The 16,867-nt window shown below is 32.8% G+C and overlaps 1 protein-coding gene and 1 long non-coding RNA gene across 10 annotated transcripts in view; one reads left to right on the top strand and one right to left on the bottom strand.

The window, feature by feature from the left end:
• LOC141459411 (uncharacterized) overlaps positions 1–6,844 on the bottom strand; it is a 31,914-nt gene extending 25,070 nt beyond the window's left edge. For both annotated transcript variants that reach the window (XR_012461467.1, XR_012461466.1), the window contains exon 1: positions 6,634–6,844. This is a non-coding gene — a long non-coding RNA (uncharacterized lncRNA). The remainder of the gene's footprint in view (positions 1–6,633) is intronic.
• Positions 1–16,867, top strand: part of ss (aryl hydrocarbon receptor spineless) — a 285,172-nt gene that overhangs the window by 246,749 nt on the left and 21,556 nt on the right. Inside the window, exon 1 of one of the 8 annotated variants that reach the window (XM_074138452.1) lies at positions 7,009–7,217. The exons of 4 other annotated variants lie outside the window; for them this stretch is intronic. In XM_074138452.1, the coding sequence (XP_073994553.1) occupies positions 7,194–7,217 (24 nt within the window). In that variant the 5' untranslated portion in view covers positions 7,009–7,193. Of the gene's footprint in view, positions 1–7,008; positions 7,218–7,268; positions 7,290–7,321; positions 7,819–16,867 lie in introns of those variants that run through there. 3 more of the 8 variants (XM_074138472.1, XM_074138463.1, XM_074138443.1) reach the window with 3 other exon arrangements.

Raw genomic sequence — 16,867 nt, forward strand, 5'->3', positions numbered from 1 at the left:
TGAGAACTTCCCTACATGGTTGCAGAAAAAAGGAATTTTCGGTTGAGAAATTTTAAATAAATTCGAAATTTAACAATAGATGTAACCCACCTCAACAGTCCACAAGAGATACGACCACATATACTGCACAGAAATGGTTATTTAGAGCAAAGCTACTCTTCTCATCTCAATCCCTACCAAGAAAACTCATCCCAATAAAAATTCCACATTTATATGTTTTTATCACTGTACTAAGTTCCAATAAAATTTTTCAAGCCATTCAGAATACTGTAAAATAATTTAAGCAAGTTGTAATTTTGGATTACCAATTAGAAACTAATTTTTTAGAAAATAAATTAAGATTCATTAAAGACTATCAGAGGCGAGCAAAGTGTTCTATGAAAGGAGGATTGTCTTGCTTTAAATTAGCGCAGGAATTACCCTAAATTATCATATTGCTTCAAAATCATCATCTCTAATCAAGCAGACTAGTGAAGCTTCAAATTACCATATTCTTGACTTGGACCTCAAGATTTTGAATAACTATCGACTTCATTAACAACTGCAGAATAATTTTAAAATCCGTTGCACAATGTTTCTGCCAAAAAATTAACTTCAAAATTCAGTAGAACTCTAAAAAAAATTACTTTCCTTAAATCTAATTATAATTTTTGTGAACATGATTGAGAAAAGAACAGCTTTGATTACTAGAAGAGATAATAAATAAATAAAAAGGAGAATCAAAAAATAAAACCAAATTATCCATTGTTCGGTTTATCATTTCTAATTTAGATTATAGTTGTGAGAGAAGCATTATCTCATATTAGTTAACTAGAAACCTTCTAAATTAAAAATTAGTGTCCAAAACAATAAATAATATGCTTCACATACCATTTGTGTAGTTAATTGTTAAATGTTAAATTTTAATTATTACAATACTTTGTAAAGATCAGGTTTTATAAAATTGTTGAAAAGAATCAGCAGTTTAATGACAAAGTAAGAGTGAGTGTGCGCTTTCTTTCTCTATAATTTATCCTTAATACATCATTAAGTGCACATAATGCTATTAACATATTTTCATCATAAAAGTGTTAATAAAAGCTGAAGAATTATACAGAATGAAGGCTAACAAGTGTAATAAAATTAATTGTATTATACACTCCAAAGTCTACAGCTACTCTGAATGCCCCCTCTATACTTCTCATCGTCTACAACAAATAAACAATGTGCCCAACAATAACAACATCATGTTAGTCCATCATTCCAAACGTGTGTAAAACTTTTATCTCCTTAATATCACTTTAAACAAATAAACTTCTGTTAATGTGTAAATTTGCTTTTAGTTTGGTATTTTTATTTACTTTAGTGTTAGTATTAATTTATTGTAATTGATAGTATTCTCAAGTTTTGTATTTATAATGTTTTATTTTTAACCTCATTGATCAAAAGTGAGGTAAAGGAAGCCTTTGTCTGTCTAAAGCGACGTAAATTAATATTAAACATTAACGGATATCGAAGTAATTTTAATTGAAAAGTATATAAATTCAGTTTTTGTATTTGTCTCCATATTTGCTTACTTAACAAATTTAAGTTTCTACCAACATTTATTTATATACAGGGTGACCAGAGTTATATGCTCCACCCACTTTTTTTTTAAACGGCGGGAAATTTCGAAAAAATAAAAAACACGTATTTAATCATTTTTAGTCTAGTTTATTTTCAGTGATTGACCCATTTTTTTAAACCCCTGTATCTCGAGATACAGCATCCAACTTTTGTTTTTCAAATGGAACGTTATATTTTTTTGCATATTTTTATAGTATTTGAGCTCCTAAAAAAAACAAAAAAAAAATTTTTGAAATCGGCTAGGTTTTTCGAAAGTTATGGTAATTTAAAATATGGAAAAAAAATTCAGTTTATTGTCAAAATTACTTTATTTTTTTTAAAGAATCTGTTCAAACTGGGCACAATCAACGGATAGGCAAGCCAAAACTCTGGGACTCCCACGCTTTGCTTGTAGCAGCACTTATCGTGGCGAAGTCAAGATCTAGACAGGCTAGAGTTATTCGACGTTCAGGTTGTTTTTTCTACAAACGTTTGGTGTGGAGTTTTAGGAAATCAACTAATCGGCCCATACTTCTACAGAGAGAACTTAACTGGTGCAAGGTATCCAACTTTTTTTTTAAGAGACATTTTGCCAGTTCTGCTAGAAGATGTTCCTCTACAACGTCGGCTAGATATGTATTTTCAACAAGATGGTTGCCCGGCACATAATGCGAGTGTGGTTCGAGGTTACCTGGACAGAAATTTCCATGAAAAGTGTTTAGGGACTCATTGTCCCATCCAATGGCCACCTCGATCTCCGGACTTAACCCCAATGGACTATTTTTTGTGGGGATACCTAAAAAATAAAGTGTAAAGTATCCTTAATCCAGTGGCTTCAGTCGATGATCTGATACGTCGAATAACTCTAGCCTGCCTAGATCTTGACTTCGCCACCATAAGTGCTGCTACAAGCAAAGCGTGGGAGTCCAGAGTTTTGGCTTGCCTATCCATTGATTGTGCCCAGTTTGAACAGATTCTTTAAAAAAAATAACGTAATTTTGACAGTAAACTGAAATTTGTGTTCCATATTTTATATTATCATAACTTTTGAAAAACCTAACCGATTTCAAAAAATTTTTTTTGTTTTTTTTAGGAGCTCAAATACTATAAAAATATGCAACAAAAAATATAACGTTCCATTTGAAAAAACAAAGTTGGATGCTGTATCTTGAGATACAGAGGTTTAAAAAAATGGGTCAATCACTGAAAATAAACTAGACTAAAAATGATTGAATACGTGTTTTTTATTTTTTCGAAATTTCCCGCCGTTAAAAAAAAAGTGGGTGGAGCCTATAACTCTGGTCACCCTGTATATGTATGTGTTTATTTGCTACTTGTATAAAAATACATATACATATAAGGCAAAGTCTGATTGCAATAAGTACAATACATGATGCGAAAGCTGCCCGGCCAACATCGTTTTAGACGTCATGAAGGATTATCAGGATGGGTTGATGAGGAAAGAGTTTGAGCTGTTGAATTGGGATGGCAGGTGGATATTGAGGAATCGTGAATGGATTGTTTCAGTGACAAAATCGAAATTTAGGCCTTTGTGAAGGTTGAAGTTAGAGACATATTAGAGAGCATTAACAATACGGCGGAGGACTTTTGATTGGAAGGATTGGATGCGGGAGATATTGGAGGTTTAGTTGAGCCCCACAGCTCTGATCCGTAAGTCCAGATGGGTTGAAGTAGAGTATTGTAGATGGTTAGTTTGTTTGGAGTAGTCAGTTTTGATTCAGGTCCGATCATGCATCTTAGTTGTCCGTACCTTTGGTCTAGTTGTAGTCTTTTGAGTCTCGTGTGGAGATTCCACGTGAGTCTACTGTCCAAGTAAAAACCCAGGTAGCTTACTACGTTCGAGGAAGGGATGGGATTGTTGAGTAAAAACACATTTTAGCACGTTTGACGCCTGAGCGTGAAAGTTACGTGTGCGCATTTGCTTTCATTAATTCTTATGCGCCAATGGGTGCACCAGCTTCCTATTAAGTTGAGGTGCTCTTGAGGAATTTGGAGGTTTCGGATGGTTCTGTGTGGGTAGAGAGGATGGCAGTATCGTCAGCATAAGTAGTGATTAAGGTGTTTGGGTGTGTAGAAATATTAGCAGTGTATATGGTGTAAAGGATGGGACCAAGGATGCTGCCTTGTGGAACTCCGGCGGAGATAGGTTTAACTAGAGAATATTCGAAGCCCACTCGTACTTTAAAATGACGATGAGTTAAATAGGATCGTAGAATCAAAATATCAATATAAAAGAAAAATATATAAGAATCAATAAGTGTCTGATAGGAATTTTTTAAGTATGTAGAGGAGACCTAAGTGCCATACCTTATCAATGGCCTGGGCAATGTCTTGGAAAACTCCTGAACAGTACTTTTTATTCTCAAAAGCAGAGGTGATGACATCGACGACTCTGAAGCATTGCTGGCTAGTAGAGAGGTTGGCGTGGAATCCGAATTGGTGAAAGGGAATAATGTTATTGGAGCCAAGGATGGGCAGAATTCTCTTTAGGAGCAGTTTTTCAAAGATTTTGGAGAGGTTGAGGAGTAAGCTTATAGTATATCAGGGTAATGTACATTATGACCAACATTTTTTATGTTCTTTACTAACAATCTATTGTTCAAATAGTTTTGATCGAAACGTTAGCACAAAAGTTCCGACCAATTTCAGTGTACGTAAATCATTGACCATAAATGCTTGAATTAGTGTGAGGGATTCCAAACAAATTCTTTTCACCATTTGTAGGTTCTTTTATTAGTTGTGTTTAACATTTATACAACTCGTTTTTCGGAGTGTAGAACATGGCCCGGAAGGAAACCCTACCGAGGGACATACGAATGGGAGCTGAACCAAACACAAACTGAGCACGTTTTTGTTACAATATGTGAGAGACTGGAAGAGGCTGAGAGAGCTATTCGTATAAATATTTCTGTAAGCTCCCCTCTCTGTACATAAATCATGAACATGCCTCTCGCCTTGCAGGCGTTAGTTTATGCATAGTGCAACGAACACAATATATTCGACCAACTACAGAGGAGATTCCACCAATCTTGCCTAGCCATTTTGATGGTGGACTGCGCGGAGCTCTTCTTCTATTCAAGAGATGGACAAAGATTTATATCGCAGTTTGAAGGTTCAATTAAGTTTTTAACATTTCGTGAGATTCTAGAAGAACCATTCTCCTTGTTTGGGGCTTTAAAATCATGTTTTAAAACTCTTAAATTTGTTACAATTAAACAAAACAAAAAAACCTCTAATATCAGATAAATACATGGCGGAAATTACTTTTATATTTTAAAATAAAGCGAAATAAAAGCTATCAAATTGCTCCTATTTGCTATAATTTTTTATAAAGTCAAATTATTCTTAAGAGGCTCAGAAAATAACAGCGAATATTCAGCCAAAGCGCCTTTCTTATATAATACATAAACTGTGTAATTTTCTACAGCAGTTCAAGCTTATCGTTTAGAATTAGAGGAATCATTAAAGAAAAGTGGGCCATTTTTTTTAAATCTAAAACAATGTACCAAAAAAACAAAGAATTTTGCGTGCGTACTAAATTTGGAGCGTAAAAGGTTATAGCATACTTAAAATAAGGGTAATTTGGACAAATCTGCCGTTCAGTGATCATTTCGTTAGTTAGATAAAAGGGTTTTAAGGGTTTCTACATATAAACAGTTATTTACTGGGTTAGTGGGTATTTTTTGGAGGAGGTGGCCACTAAAAAAAACGACTGTGGCAATGAACGAGAATTATAAATCTGTTTCGCTTCGAATGATTTAAAGTAAAATAAAACAAAATTTTGTGTGAACACTTTTTCTACTTTTGCGTACTATTAACAACAAGGTTCAACGATTCGAACTCAAATTTTTGTATTTTAAATCCACCGAACATTCTAAGTTTGCAATATCATACACCATACTGTCTAGTCAGACGACAAAGAAGAAAGACTGCTCTTAATTCGTGGGTGCCGCAATAGAACCCTGTGAGGCGCACTCTTCCTGGCCAATCCTCTTAGGATATCATCCACTTTATTTAACAGAAAGATGGTTGAATGATCACCAACGGAATGACTACATCACTAAATAAGAAATACCGCTCTGTTGGCCAAGACAAGCTGAATGATATCATCTCCGATGACCACAAAGAGAAAGAAAATACATTTCTGTCGCTTTCCTGAATTGCCCAAATCTTAAGCACTTTTCAAGTATGCGTCAGAAACATATCTCTTGCATCATATCTCATTATGTTAAACTATAATAATTAATGAACATTAAAGTTACAATAAAAACTATGATAAGATAGTTTACATGTAGAATTATGCTGGTTAAACAATCACAAAATAGTTTCCTGAAATACCAATAATTATATATAAAATGATACACAAGTAGTTGCTACCTGAGTGGACATAATTAGGCAAAAAGAATATTTGATGCTGGCTTTCAACATAAACGATAATGCAAATATTAATTACCAATATAATGTTTTATTTGAGTAACATTATCTTGTCCCGATCTGGAATATCTGCAGGCTGATCGCCACTCATTGGCACACCTGCCCATTTGATCTTTAAAAATTTTGTCATCTGCCGAATTGCCCAATATTCAAATTATTCTAATAAATAATACGCAATCTATACCACTTGGTAGCTTTAATAAAATATTTTTCAATTTTTCATTTTTTTTTTTTGGCGCATCGACGACTGAGGTCATTAGCGCCCTATCTTTCTAACACTCGCATGACTTTCTGCTACCTCACTTTACATAATCTAATTTTCTAGAACTTAGTTTTGCTTTCTACTAAAGCAAATATTTTAAAACTTACAGTCGATTGAAAAATAAGATTAAAGAATACATAACAAAGGTTTAGATATCAATTAAATTCTTTTCGTAATATTCAAAATTGAAGAATTAACTAACACTTAACATAATCAAGACGTAGCATTAATATTAATTTGTAAGTAATAATTAAATAATTAAATGTTATCTGCATGCAAGCCTAATAAAAATATAATTGAAATTTAAAATAATTAATTGATAAAAGTCTTACCTTGTTTGAAGAATATAAAAGTTCATCAGCATCTCAATAGATCACCCACCAGCCCAATAGCACTTGACACCAGTTAAAATAATTCACAACACTATTCGCACTAGAACTGTATATCACGCACTAAGAATAACTTAAACACAATTTATAAAATTAAATTAACTTTAACACGCACTAATATTACTTAAAAATCAGGTTAATAAAGAGACATCATTTATCAGTTAAAGATAGCCGCCGGTAACTGGCCAGGAAGATCAGCTGGTAAGTTAAGGTTATCTAAAGCAGAGTGACCAACTTTTTTTTATTTATGAATGAAAGAATATCCCTAATTCGCTAATTATACGTTTACTAATTTTATTTTATTTATGAACGAAAATAAAGGAAAAAAAGTTGGCCACTCTGCTTACCTAACCTTCACGTGACTTATTAAGTGAATCTTTAAGTGAAGTTCTATTTTATAAATTGTGTTTAAGATATTCTTAGTGCGTGATATTAAATTTTATTGTAAATAGTGTTGTGAATTAGTGTAATAAGTTAAGTTACGCTTTATTGTGCGGTTTTTGATGATCAACCCCTATATATCGTATGTATGTTAACTGTCCTGCCGGACAGTTTTAATATAATATATAAAACATTTGTTGCGTTAACACATTTTAAAGGTGACTGTATTTTATTAATACAAATTTACCTTCTACCATTTAATGCTTTTTAAAATTAATATTTTGACAAACTGTAATTTGCGATGCAAACATCAAACTTAAGTATAGATTTATCAGCACCGTTTATAAAATATTATAAACAAAATATTTAAAGTTTCATTTTTAATCCAAATCACTATCAAGAAGCCTAAACAACTTAATACATTGAATTAAAATTAAAAAATGTTAAATACTAACTTTACGCTGTTCATTTGATTTAACTGCAGAGAGATTCGAGGTAAAACTAAATAAACAAGACTGTGATAAAAGAATCAAAATTTTGATCAGTACAAGCGCTAAATTAATTCCGAAATTAGATTTATATTTAAATGAGTTAAATAAATTAGTTTTGTTGGGCCAATGAGGTGATTTAATGTTTGGCGAAGACAGGTCCCGAAACGTAGTTAACACCTGTAAGGCTGTCTGGTCTCTATTAGAGCTGCACAGTCCTAAAGTTTTTATACTAACGCACTTCCCACACGCACCAAAAGTGAGTACGCCTAAACAGATTTACTTCTTATTCGCAAGCTACAGATAATCAACTTCTTATTTCTTAACTACTTGTAGTATTGCTTGTATTCTTTTCTTCCTTAAAATTAATTAACTCCTTTCTTCGCAGCCATTTACAACATGAAAATGCGGTATTGCTTCCAACAGATAAATATTATTTAAGATAAATAACATCATTATTTTCAATTTATTGATTGTATTCGGTCGCATTTTATTGAATTAATTACCATTCATAAATTAATGATTTGTATATATATTATACAATGTACTTGAAAAACATTTAAGTGAATTTGTTATCCCACTACTTGTTTACTGCTCCTATCAGTACTACTTTCCACAAGTACTCGTATTTTCCACTGACACCCGTACTGCCTCTAGAAATCCACACCGACGATAACGATGTCGAAGGTGCCGCGACCTTATAAACCGTCTTGTGGCATAACAATGGATGAATACAATTTTAAATAATCATGTTAAAAACTTGTAAATATAATTATTATACTAAATTCAGATGTAAATTTCTAACAAAATTAATAATAATAATAGAATTAGGCGCTAATGATCGAGATGTCGATGCGCCGGCAAAAAAAAAAAAAAAAAAAAAAATAATAATAATAATAATAGAATTAAAAAGTTAACAATCAGGTGTGACCTCTCATATCAATTTCTCTCATCGCAGTTTACATAATTAAACTTTTGATAAAAATTATTATTCCATTTAAATAATACACTAGTTGACTTTAAAGGAAACATATTCTCTAGTTCTTAATTTTCATAATATGCGTAATTCTTGTTAATCTGAAAAGATGATAAGCCCAAAAATTGCAGCGAATTGATTCCTTAGAAAAAATCCTAACTACCTACAGTCGACTCTCGATAATTCGAATTTTTCGATAATTTAAACTCTACAGCTGTTAACTTCGGTAAATCGAAAGAATGCAGTGTATTTCGATACGCTCGATAACTCGAAATCCTTTTCCCTTAACAACAGGGGGAGAGAAGGCTTTATAATTCGAACGAAGGGAAGGGATTAGCTATGAGGTTAGCATACTGGACTCCCACGCGGAGGTCCCGGGTTCGAATCCAGCAGCTGACCCTTAGATTTTCTCTTCCTAGGAGCTTCTTACAGCTCACTGTCCGGTGATGGACAGTGTTGTCTGTAACGAGAGAACACTGTCCGGAGGCCGGCAGTGCACTGAAAAAAGCTCCGAGCGCTAATAACCTCAGCTGTTGATGCGCTAAAAAAAAAAAAAAAAAAAAAATTCGAACGAGGCCGCTTCCCCTCTTTATAATTCGAATTTTCCCTAGTAATGTTTACTTCTCATTTTCCGCTTATTGTTCATTTCCTGCATAATGTTTCCCTTCTTTCAGCCCAGTTTAACTTTCCAATTCTCTTTCTTAGTTTGTCACGATGGAAAGTACGTCTCCCTTACTGTGTCCGACAAAAAGAAAAATTATCGCGGCCGTGAAAAGTGGTTCGAAAAAAAAGATATCGCCAAAACTCTCAATATTCCACCATCAACGCTTTCTGCAATTCTAAGTCACTTGACTAAGTCAAGCCACATTGAAACAAAAACTGTTCTTCATTTTTTAAATTAGGTACATATGTATATTATTATTTATTGAAATGTTAATACATATGTAATTTTTTTGTTCTTTTTTGTCGTTTTCATTATTTTTACTTTTTTACTTGAGGCTATATATGTCTAAAACTTAGGTGAGCTCATACGTATTTTCAATATACGTATGTACATACATATATACATAATAAAAACTCTTAATAATTCGAATTTTTTCCCCCCTTCTTGATAATTCAAACTTCTTGATAATTCGAAGTCTCGATAATTCGAATTTTTCTTGTAGTCCCTTGGATTTCGATTTATCGAGAGTCGACTGTAGATGCTTTTTGGGGTCAAACAGCTAGAGTCATCAAAAAATTACCCCCCAAAAAAACTTTCTACACATCAATTTAAATCTAAAAGAAAAGACAGAAATCTTGAATAACGGGATGGTCCAATTTGCCAAAACGCTCAAGTCCAATGGTTTTTGGCGTTCAAGTAGAAGATGGCACGTTTGGACGTGGCTTATCTTTCAAGTCTTGAGGGTAGGTTCTTTTGTCTATGAAGAGCCCAAGAAAGGGTACCAAGTCTTTGCCAGGAAAGTGATGGTTATTGAAGAAGAAAAAAAAGACCCTGTCTGAAGTAAATGTTGGCATTTCAGTGGATATATTGTAATTAGCCACTTCTTTCTCAAGATTCTATCCTATGTAAGTGGGTTAATGATCTTTGTGGAGGTAACTGATCCTTGAATGCTGACACCCAATTTGACGAGTATTAGATGAAGTTCTCCGTCCAGTTCCACAAAGAACAAAGTTCAAATTGGTGACTTTTTCCACAAGCCTTCCAAATCTTCTTTAACCAGATAAGCGTGGAATTTAGTTTTAACCCCCCCCCCCCCACAGTGTGCGGAATTAAAATCAGACAATGACGTGTATACACGTCAAATGCAGGGCAAAACAACTAAAATTTTACAACGTCATAATTGTCACTGCAAGCACTTTTTCTGCAATTTCTGCGGCTTGAGATTACAGAGCATTCTGTGCTCATTCAAAATCTCGCACCGCTTCACGTTAACTAGAGACGCAAGAGCTTTTACAAGAAAGAAAAGAGCTTTAAATTCTGTGCAAAATGAAATCATGCTCGTACTGAGATCTGAACCTCTATCTAAGGTAAAAACGGCATTGCACAAGGGTTGAGAGCTTCTATTTGTGTGCCTAATTCCCAATCTCTAATGCGGAGACCAAACATGTACCAACCACTTATCATTTGGCTGACTCCCTCCACCCCCTCCGTATAAAATACTTGGCAGTTCTATTGGTAAGATAAAGGAAACACCCCATCAAGTAATATTCTTGGTGTATTTTATTAAAATTTCGAGTTTTTATAGTTAATGGTAATTTTATATTTTTCACGAGTATACACGTCGAACGCACCATAACAGAGATTTGGTTTGACTTGTATACACGTCAAACGCGCCTAACTGGTTAATCTCGACCAGAGGAATGTATGAGGCATATTTCTTAATGCCAACCCGAATCTCTTATCATGATTAGTGTGTGCTATTGAGAGCGATTTTCTTGCGAGTTCTTTCCTCTGTATCCAATACACATCTACTGAATGAAGTGAATAAGTTGCTAAATAAAGTAAAATCTCAATGTGGAAAATTTAAATTCTAAGTCAATAAATGGAGGTAAATAAAAAACAAATACACTACCAAGGTTGGTGAGGTCATTAACTGGACTTAAGGACATGAGCCAGGATACCTTGATCGGACAAGCACACTTGTCAATCAGCCAATTTGAACACCTGCTGTCCGCTAGACTACCCAAAAACTCCCGTTTTATTTTAATGTGTGGTTTTACTTCTCTTTCCTTATATGCTAGTTTCTTGTTGTTTTTTTTTAAATTCACTAGCAATTCTAAAATTACGACCATAATGAAGAAATTTATTATCCTTAGAGGTGGCTTTAAAGCGGCTTTATAGTTCTTTGATGTTTCCATTAAGTCATCTTTTAAGTTCTTATTTCTTTTATCTAAGAGCATTGAAAGATATACGTACAACAGTAAAAATGAATTTTCTCAACATAAAGTTTGGTGAAAGAAAAGAGTTGAACAACCTCGTGCAGTATAACCTTCCTTCATAACGTACATCTCTTTATGAATGAATAGAAAAACTATACTGACCATATAAAAGGAACATAATGATTAATAAACTTGGTATAGGAGCAAGTACTTACTAGTGGACTTAGTAAGCCGACTGAACTAACTTTGTGATTAATACCGACACCAAATTACGGAGGGCACGGTTTAAGTACTCCATTTCTCATTAATAGACGAATTCAGATTTGAATTATTTTGTTTTTCAATTAAACTGAAAATTAAACAATTCTTAAACAAAGCGAAGCAAATGATTAATCTTTAACAAAAACTTACAGTTTAAAATGTTAAGTATAAGGGTTGATTAAACGCCAAAAGGTACACAAATCAGCTAGTACCCAACATTTCATTGATATTATTTTAAGTAATTTTACTACATTAATTTTCATTAATATTTTTTTGAATTTATTAGATGTTTCACAGACCCTTATGCTGGCCATTTTAATCTACAAAATATTTGTTCAAGTAGAACACCATTTAACTTAGAATGACTGTAATAAGATAAATAAGATATGCATATTTTTATGACAGCTAACATAATTATTCCAGTATTTTACTATAAGTAAAATTAGAGGGACTACATTAAATTACAATTGAGAAATGACTAATTATTGTTGAATAATTTACTTGATATTACCTACGCGTTATTTGTGCTCACAAATACTTCGGAAAGACGAATTCTAGACTGAAATATTGTTTTAAATCCGTGATTCAAATTTAAATAGTAGCCGACTCTGCCTTTGTCTTTTTTTACTTTAACGTGCATGTACATACATACGATATATGTGACTATTCAGAATAAAGAGCATAATAAAGATAAATCAGAAGAATAATTTGGAATAAAGCTAAAATAAAGTACCTATTTAATTACGAAAATATAATATACATTTTATCATAATTATAACAAAAAAATAAAATATTATGAATGAACGAAGGGAAGGGATTAGCTATGCGGTTAGCATATTGGATTCCCACGTGGAGGTTCCGGGTTCGAATCCAGCTGCTGACCCTTAGATTTTCTCTTTCTAAGAGCTTCTTACAGCTCACTGTCCGGGTGATGGACAGAGTTGTCTGTAACGAGAGAACACTGTCCGGAGGCCGGCAGTGCACTGAAAAAAGCTCCGGGCGCCAATAACCTTGATGTTGACGCGACTTAAATCATAAAAGAAAAGAAAAAGAAAATGAATGAACTGGCCAGCATAAGGGTCTGTGAAACATCTAATAAATTCAAAAAAATATTAATGAAAATTAATGTAGTAAAATTACTTAAAATAATATCAATGAAATGTTGGGTACTAGCTGATTTGTGTACCTTTTGGCGTTTAATCAACCCTTATACTTAACATTTTAAACTGTAAGTTTTTGTTAAAGAGATTTTTGTACCTTTTGGATAGATTTTCTTTTTTGTATGTTTTGCAAAGTTACATATCTGCTTTTCAGATTTTATTAAAATTGGGAATAATAAATTTAATTTTATCATTATAACCTGAAAAGGTGTTAAGTCGGAGTTACTACCACTGGACAGATCTTTTTAAAGAATGATTATATTTGCGGTCCCCAAACCATCCTCAATAACAATTTTTTTGAGAAAGCGTTTTGAATAAAATAGGAAGGTAATTTGTACGTAAATAGCAAAATTAAACTGCGATTTCAGTACTTCCCTTTAAGAGGAGTAAGAAAAATAAACTGCGATTACAGTACTTCTCCCTAAAAGGCAAAGAGGCAAAGATTTTGAATCGAACTACAATTCATTGATGAAAATCGGTTCACTCATTGAAAATTTTAACGATTGCAATACTTCCTCTTAGTAGGTGTAAGAGCATGATGGCACTTCACAGCCACGTAGAGGAGCTTTAACCACTTCTTCTTACTAAATTTTATCAAAATCGGACTAACCGTTATAGAAATATTGGTAATAATAGTTTTAGAAAGGGCCTTACTTGGGTGGGGCAAACTCCCCTCCTTATGAGGCACAGCGTCGAGACTTTTAAAGTGCAAATCTGTACAAAATTTCGATTCGAATGACACTTTATTCATGAAAATCGGTTTACGTTTCGATAATTTGAAACGATTGCTATACTTCCCCTTAACAAGTGTAAGAGCAGATCGTCGCTTTAATGTTAGGTAGGGGAGCCCAAACCCTGTCATCCTACCAAATTTTATCAAAATCGGGCTAAGATTTACAGAGTAATTAATGATAATAATTTTGGAGGGGGCCTTACATAAAAGGGGCTAACTCCTCTCCCATTCCATGTACAGCGTCGCGACCCCCAAAAGGCACATCTACATAAAATTCCGAATCGAATGACATTTCATTCATGAAAATCGGTTCACGCGTTTAGGCGCTACGTTGTTTACAAAAAAGGTAACAACAACAACAAGAAGAACAAGAAGAACAAGAACAAGAACATTTTTTGAAAATGCCGTTTTTGCTCATTTTGAGCATCTTTTTTCTCAATATCTATCAAATCTAGCTTGTTGCAAAAAAATTACAGTCATAAAGGAGGGTTTGCCCTATATTTTAAAGAAAATTTGGGAATTTTATCTTTTATAGAAAAAGAGAAAAAAATTGTCAAAGTTGGGTGTTTTTAAACCTAACGCTTTTTCGTGCAGTTTTTGATGATCAACCCTTATACAACTGTCCTACCGGACAGTTTTAATATATTTTGTAGAACAGAATAGAATAGAAAAGCTTAATTCAAATCACCAATTCATATTTTTTGAAAACAATACAACTAAATTGAAAGAAAAAAGCATTTTCAAATTGGCACTTTACCTTCTGACTATAACAAAGTTCTTGGATCCATGAAATATCAAATGCGGTTTTAAGTTATTGAGTTATGCTGATAGTATAATATATCACGGTTCGCCTAGAACGATTTTAATTGAAAAGTTCACCAACATGAAAAATTTTTCTTTCTCCTTATTATTTGGGTCAAAACTAACTAAAATCCACTGAAAACCAAATCGGTTTACGTTGCGGATTTTTTTATTTTTAATTTTTCAGGTCAAAAAACGGGAAAAACTTTTTTTTTTTGCATTGTTAAGCCTAATGAATGGAAAAACGATACAGTTTTTTGCAAAACCACTGCATGCATTTTGAAGCTGAGGGAATTTCCGTCAGAAAAATTATTTAGGCTCTAATAATCCAAAAAGTTTCATTAAATGAATTTGAATTGGAAAATTTCCCTTTTTCCAGTGTATAAATATTGTATTTTGCAGGAATTTTTCTCATTTTTGAAAAGTCCCATTCGCTTCCACAAAAAAACGATGATTTATTTGTTAAGTAAGCTTTGAAATGCGAGAAACCCATGTTTTTGCCTTATTTTGCTAAAAAAATGTCTTTTTTATTGATTTTGAATGTCGAAATTTCATTTTTATCATTTATAAAATACATCAATCTGTCGGAAATTCCCTCAGCTTCTAAATGCATTCATTGGTTTTGCAAAAAAACTGTATTGTTTTTCCATTTATTAGGCTTAACAATGCAAAAAAAGCCGTTTTTTGACCTGAAAATTTTTTTAAAAAAATCCGCAACGTAAACCGATTTGGTTTTCAGTGGATTTTGGTTGGTTTTGACCCAAATAATAAGAAGAAAGAAAAAATTTTCATGTTGGTGAACTTTTTAATTAAAATCGTTCTAGGCGAACCGTGATATAGATATACATAAATGCAGACAATTGGTAAACACCCCATTTTCGTTCTCAATTGGGTGTATCCATTCGAATATTTGTACGATTTCAATCTGTAAATGTTTATGAAGCTAAGTTCCCTTTAATGAATGTTTTTCCATTTTTCCCCCATCGAAACGGCTCCAACAATTTTCTTTATCTTTGGATCAGCCAACTCCCAATTCTCTGAATCAATCAATATAGTAAAATAACCAACATCCGTGATTGCAGCTTAAAAAAATACGAAAATATGAAACGAGAGTAACCCTTAAACGTCTTACTTTGCGATTAAAGGATGCAAACTTCACTCTACGGTTTTCAAAAATGAAAATAATTGTAAAGAGGTGAAAAATGTAAAACTGTACCTCTACTATTTCTTGGTTATTGTATAAAAAAAATAAAAACTATTTAATTGCCTATTAAAAATAAAATATTGTCTGGCTAAAGATTTTAATGCTTTTTAAGCACTATTTAAAACTTAATTTCCATGATATATATCTATTTAAATAATATTTATATTTCTATAAATATTTAACTCAAATGTGTAACATTTATCTTTAACTTTATAGTAAGCTTATAAATCATAAAACACTCACGGACAAAATAATAGGAAGGGAAAAAAGCAGATTGACTGGAGTTCAACCGCTAGTTCCTTCATTAAAACTAAGAAATATAGACATTACGGGCGCGATGATAGCGTTAGGCGCTTTATAGTGTTTCTGAAGAAAGAAGCCGAGCCCGCTTCGAGCGATGTCTATACTTAATAACTCGTATTTAATGATTATGTTACCACAGCGCACTCCATAATGTCTTCTAATGTAGATGATTAGAGTTAGTCTTATTTTCTTGTATTCTTTTCGTTCATTTTACTCATCATAAATTTATTATTTAAGCTTTAAAAAAAAAAAAATCAGATGAAGATATCTTAAAATACAATTATTGTAATGAAAATAAATATATTATGCTTACTGGACTCTCATGGAGATCCCGGATTCGAATCCAGCTGCTGGCCTTTGAATTTTTTCTTCCTAGGAGCTTCTTACAGCTGACTTTCCGATGTTGGAGAATGTTGTCTGTAAACCTGTCTGAAAGCTGGCCAGTACAGAGAAAGAAAACTCCGGGCACCAATGACCTCAAATGTTGACGTGCCTAAAAAAGTTCGGGTGAGCTTAGTTCAGAAGAAATAGGAGAAATGATTCACAACTGTTCAAGAATAAAATCTTGAATGCATATACATAAATTAGAAATCTCATTTTTTCGTAATAACTTCTAAAAAAAAAATTAATTGTCTAGATCTAGCAGGACAAAAAGTAAATAATAATAATAATAATTGTGCAGAACAAAAATATTTACTCGTGCTAACTGTTTGGAAAATAGAAAGAAAAAAATGCCTTTTAATTACAAAACTTTTTCAAAAAAATCACAAGGTCCAACTATGCAAATCACGATATTTTTGAAATATATTCAATTCTTTACTGTAAATTTCTTTTATTAACCATTAAATAAAATCCAAGGCCTAAGACCGGGAATCGAACCCACTACCACAATACATATTAGCTTCGCAAAAACTATAATTTAGTAAAACGATAATTTAGAGGAATGCCTACTGTCTAGAATCTAGAACAACCCTCAAACCAAATATT

Source organism: Rhodnius prolixus, unplaced genomic scaffold, assembly GCF_049639745.1.
Source record: "Rhodnius prolixus isolate KJV_2025 unplaced genomic scaffold, Rpr scaffold_1, whole genome shotgun sequence".
Lineage (NCBI taxonomy): Eukaryota > Metazoa > Arthropoda > Insecta > Hemiptera > Reduviidae > Rhodnius > Rhodnius prolixus.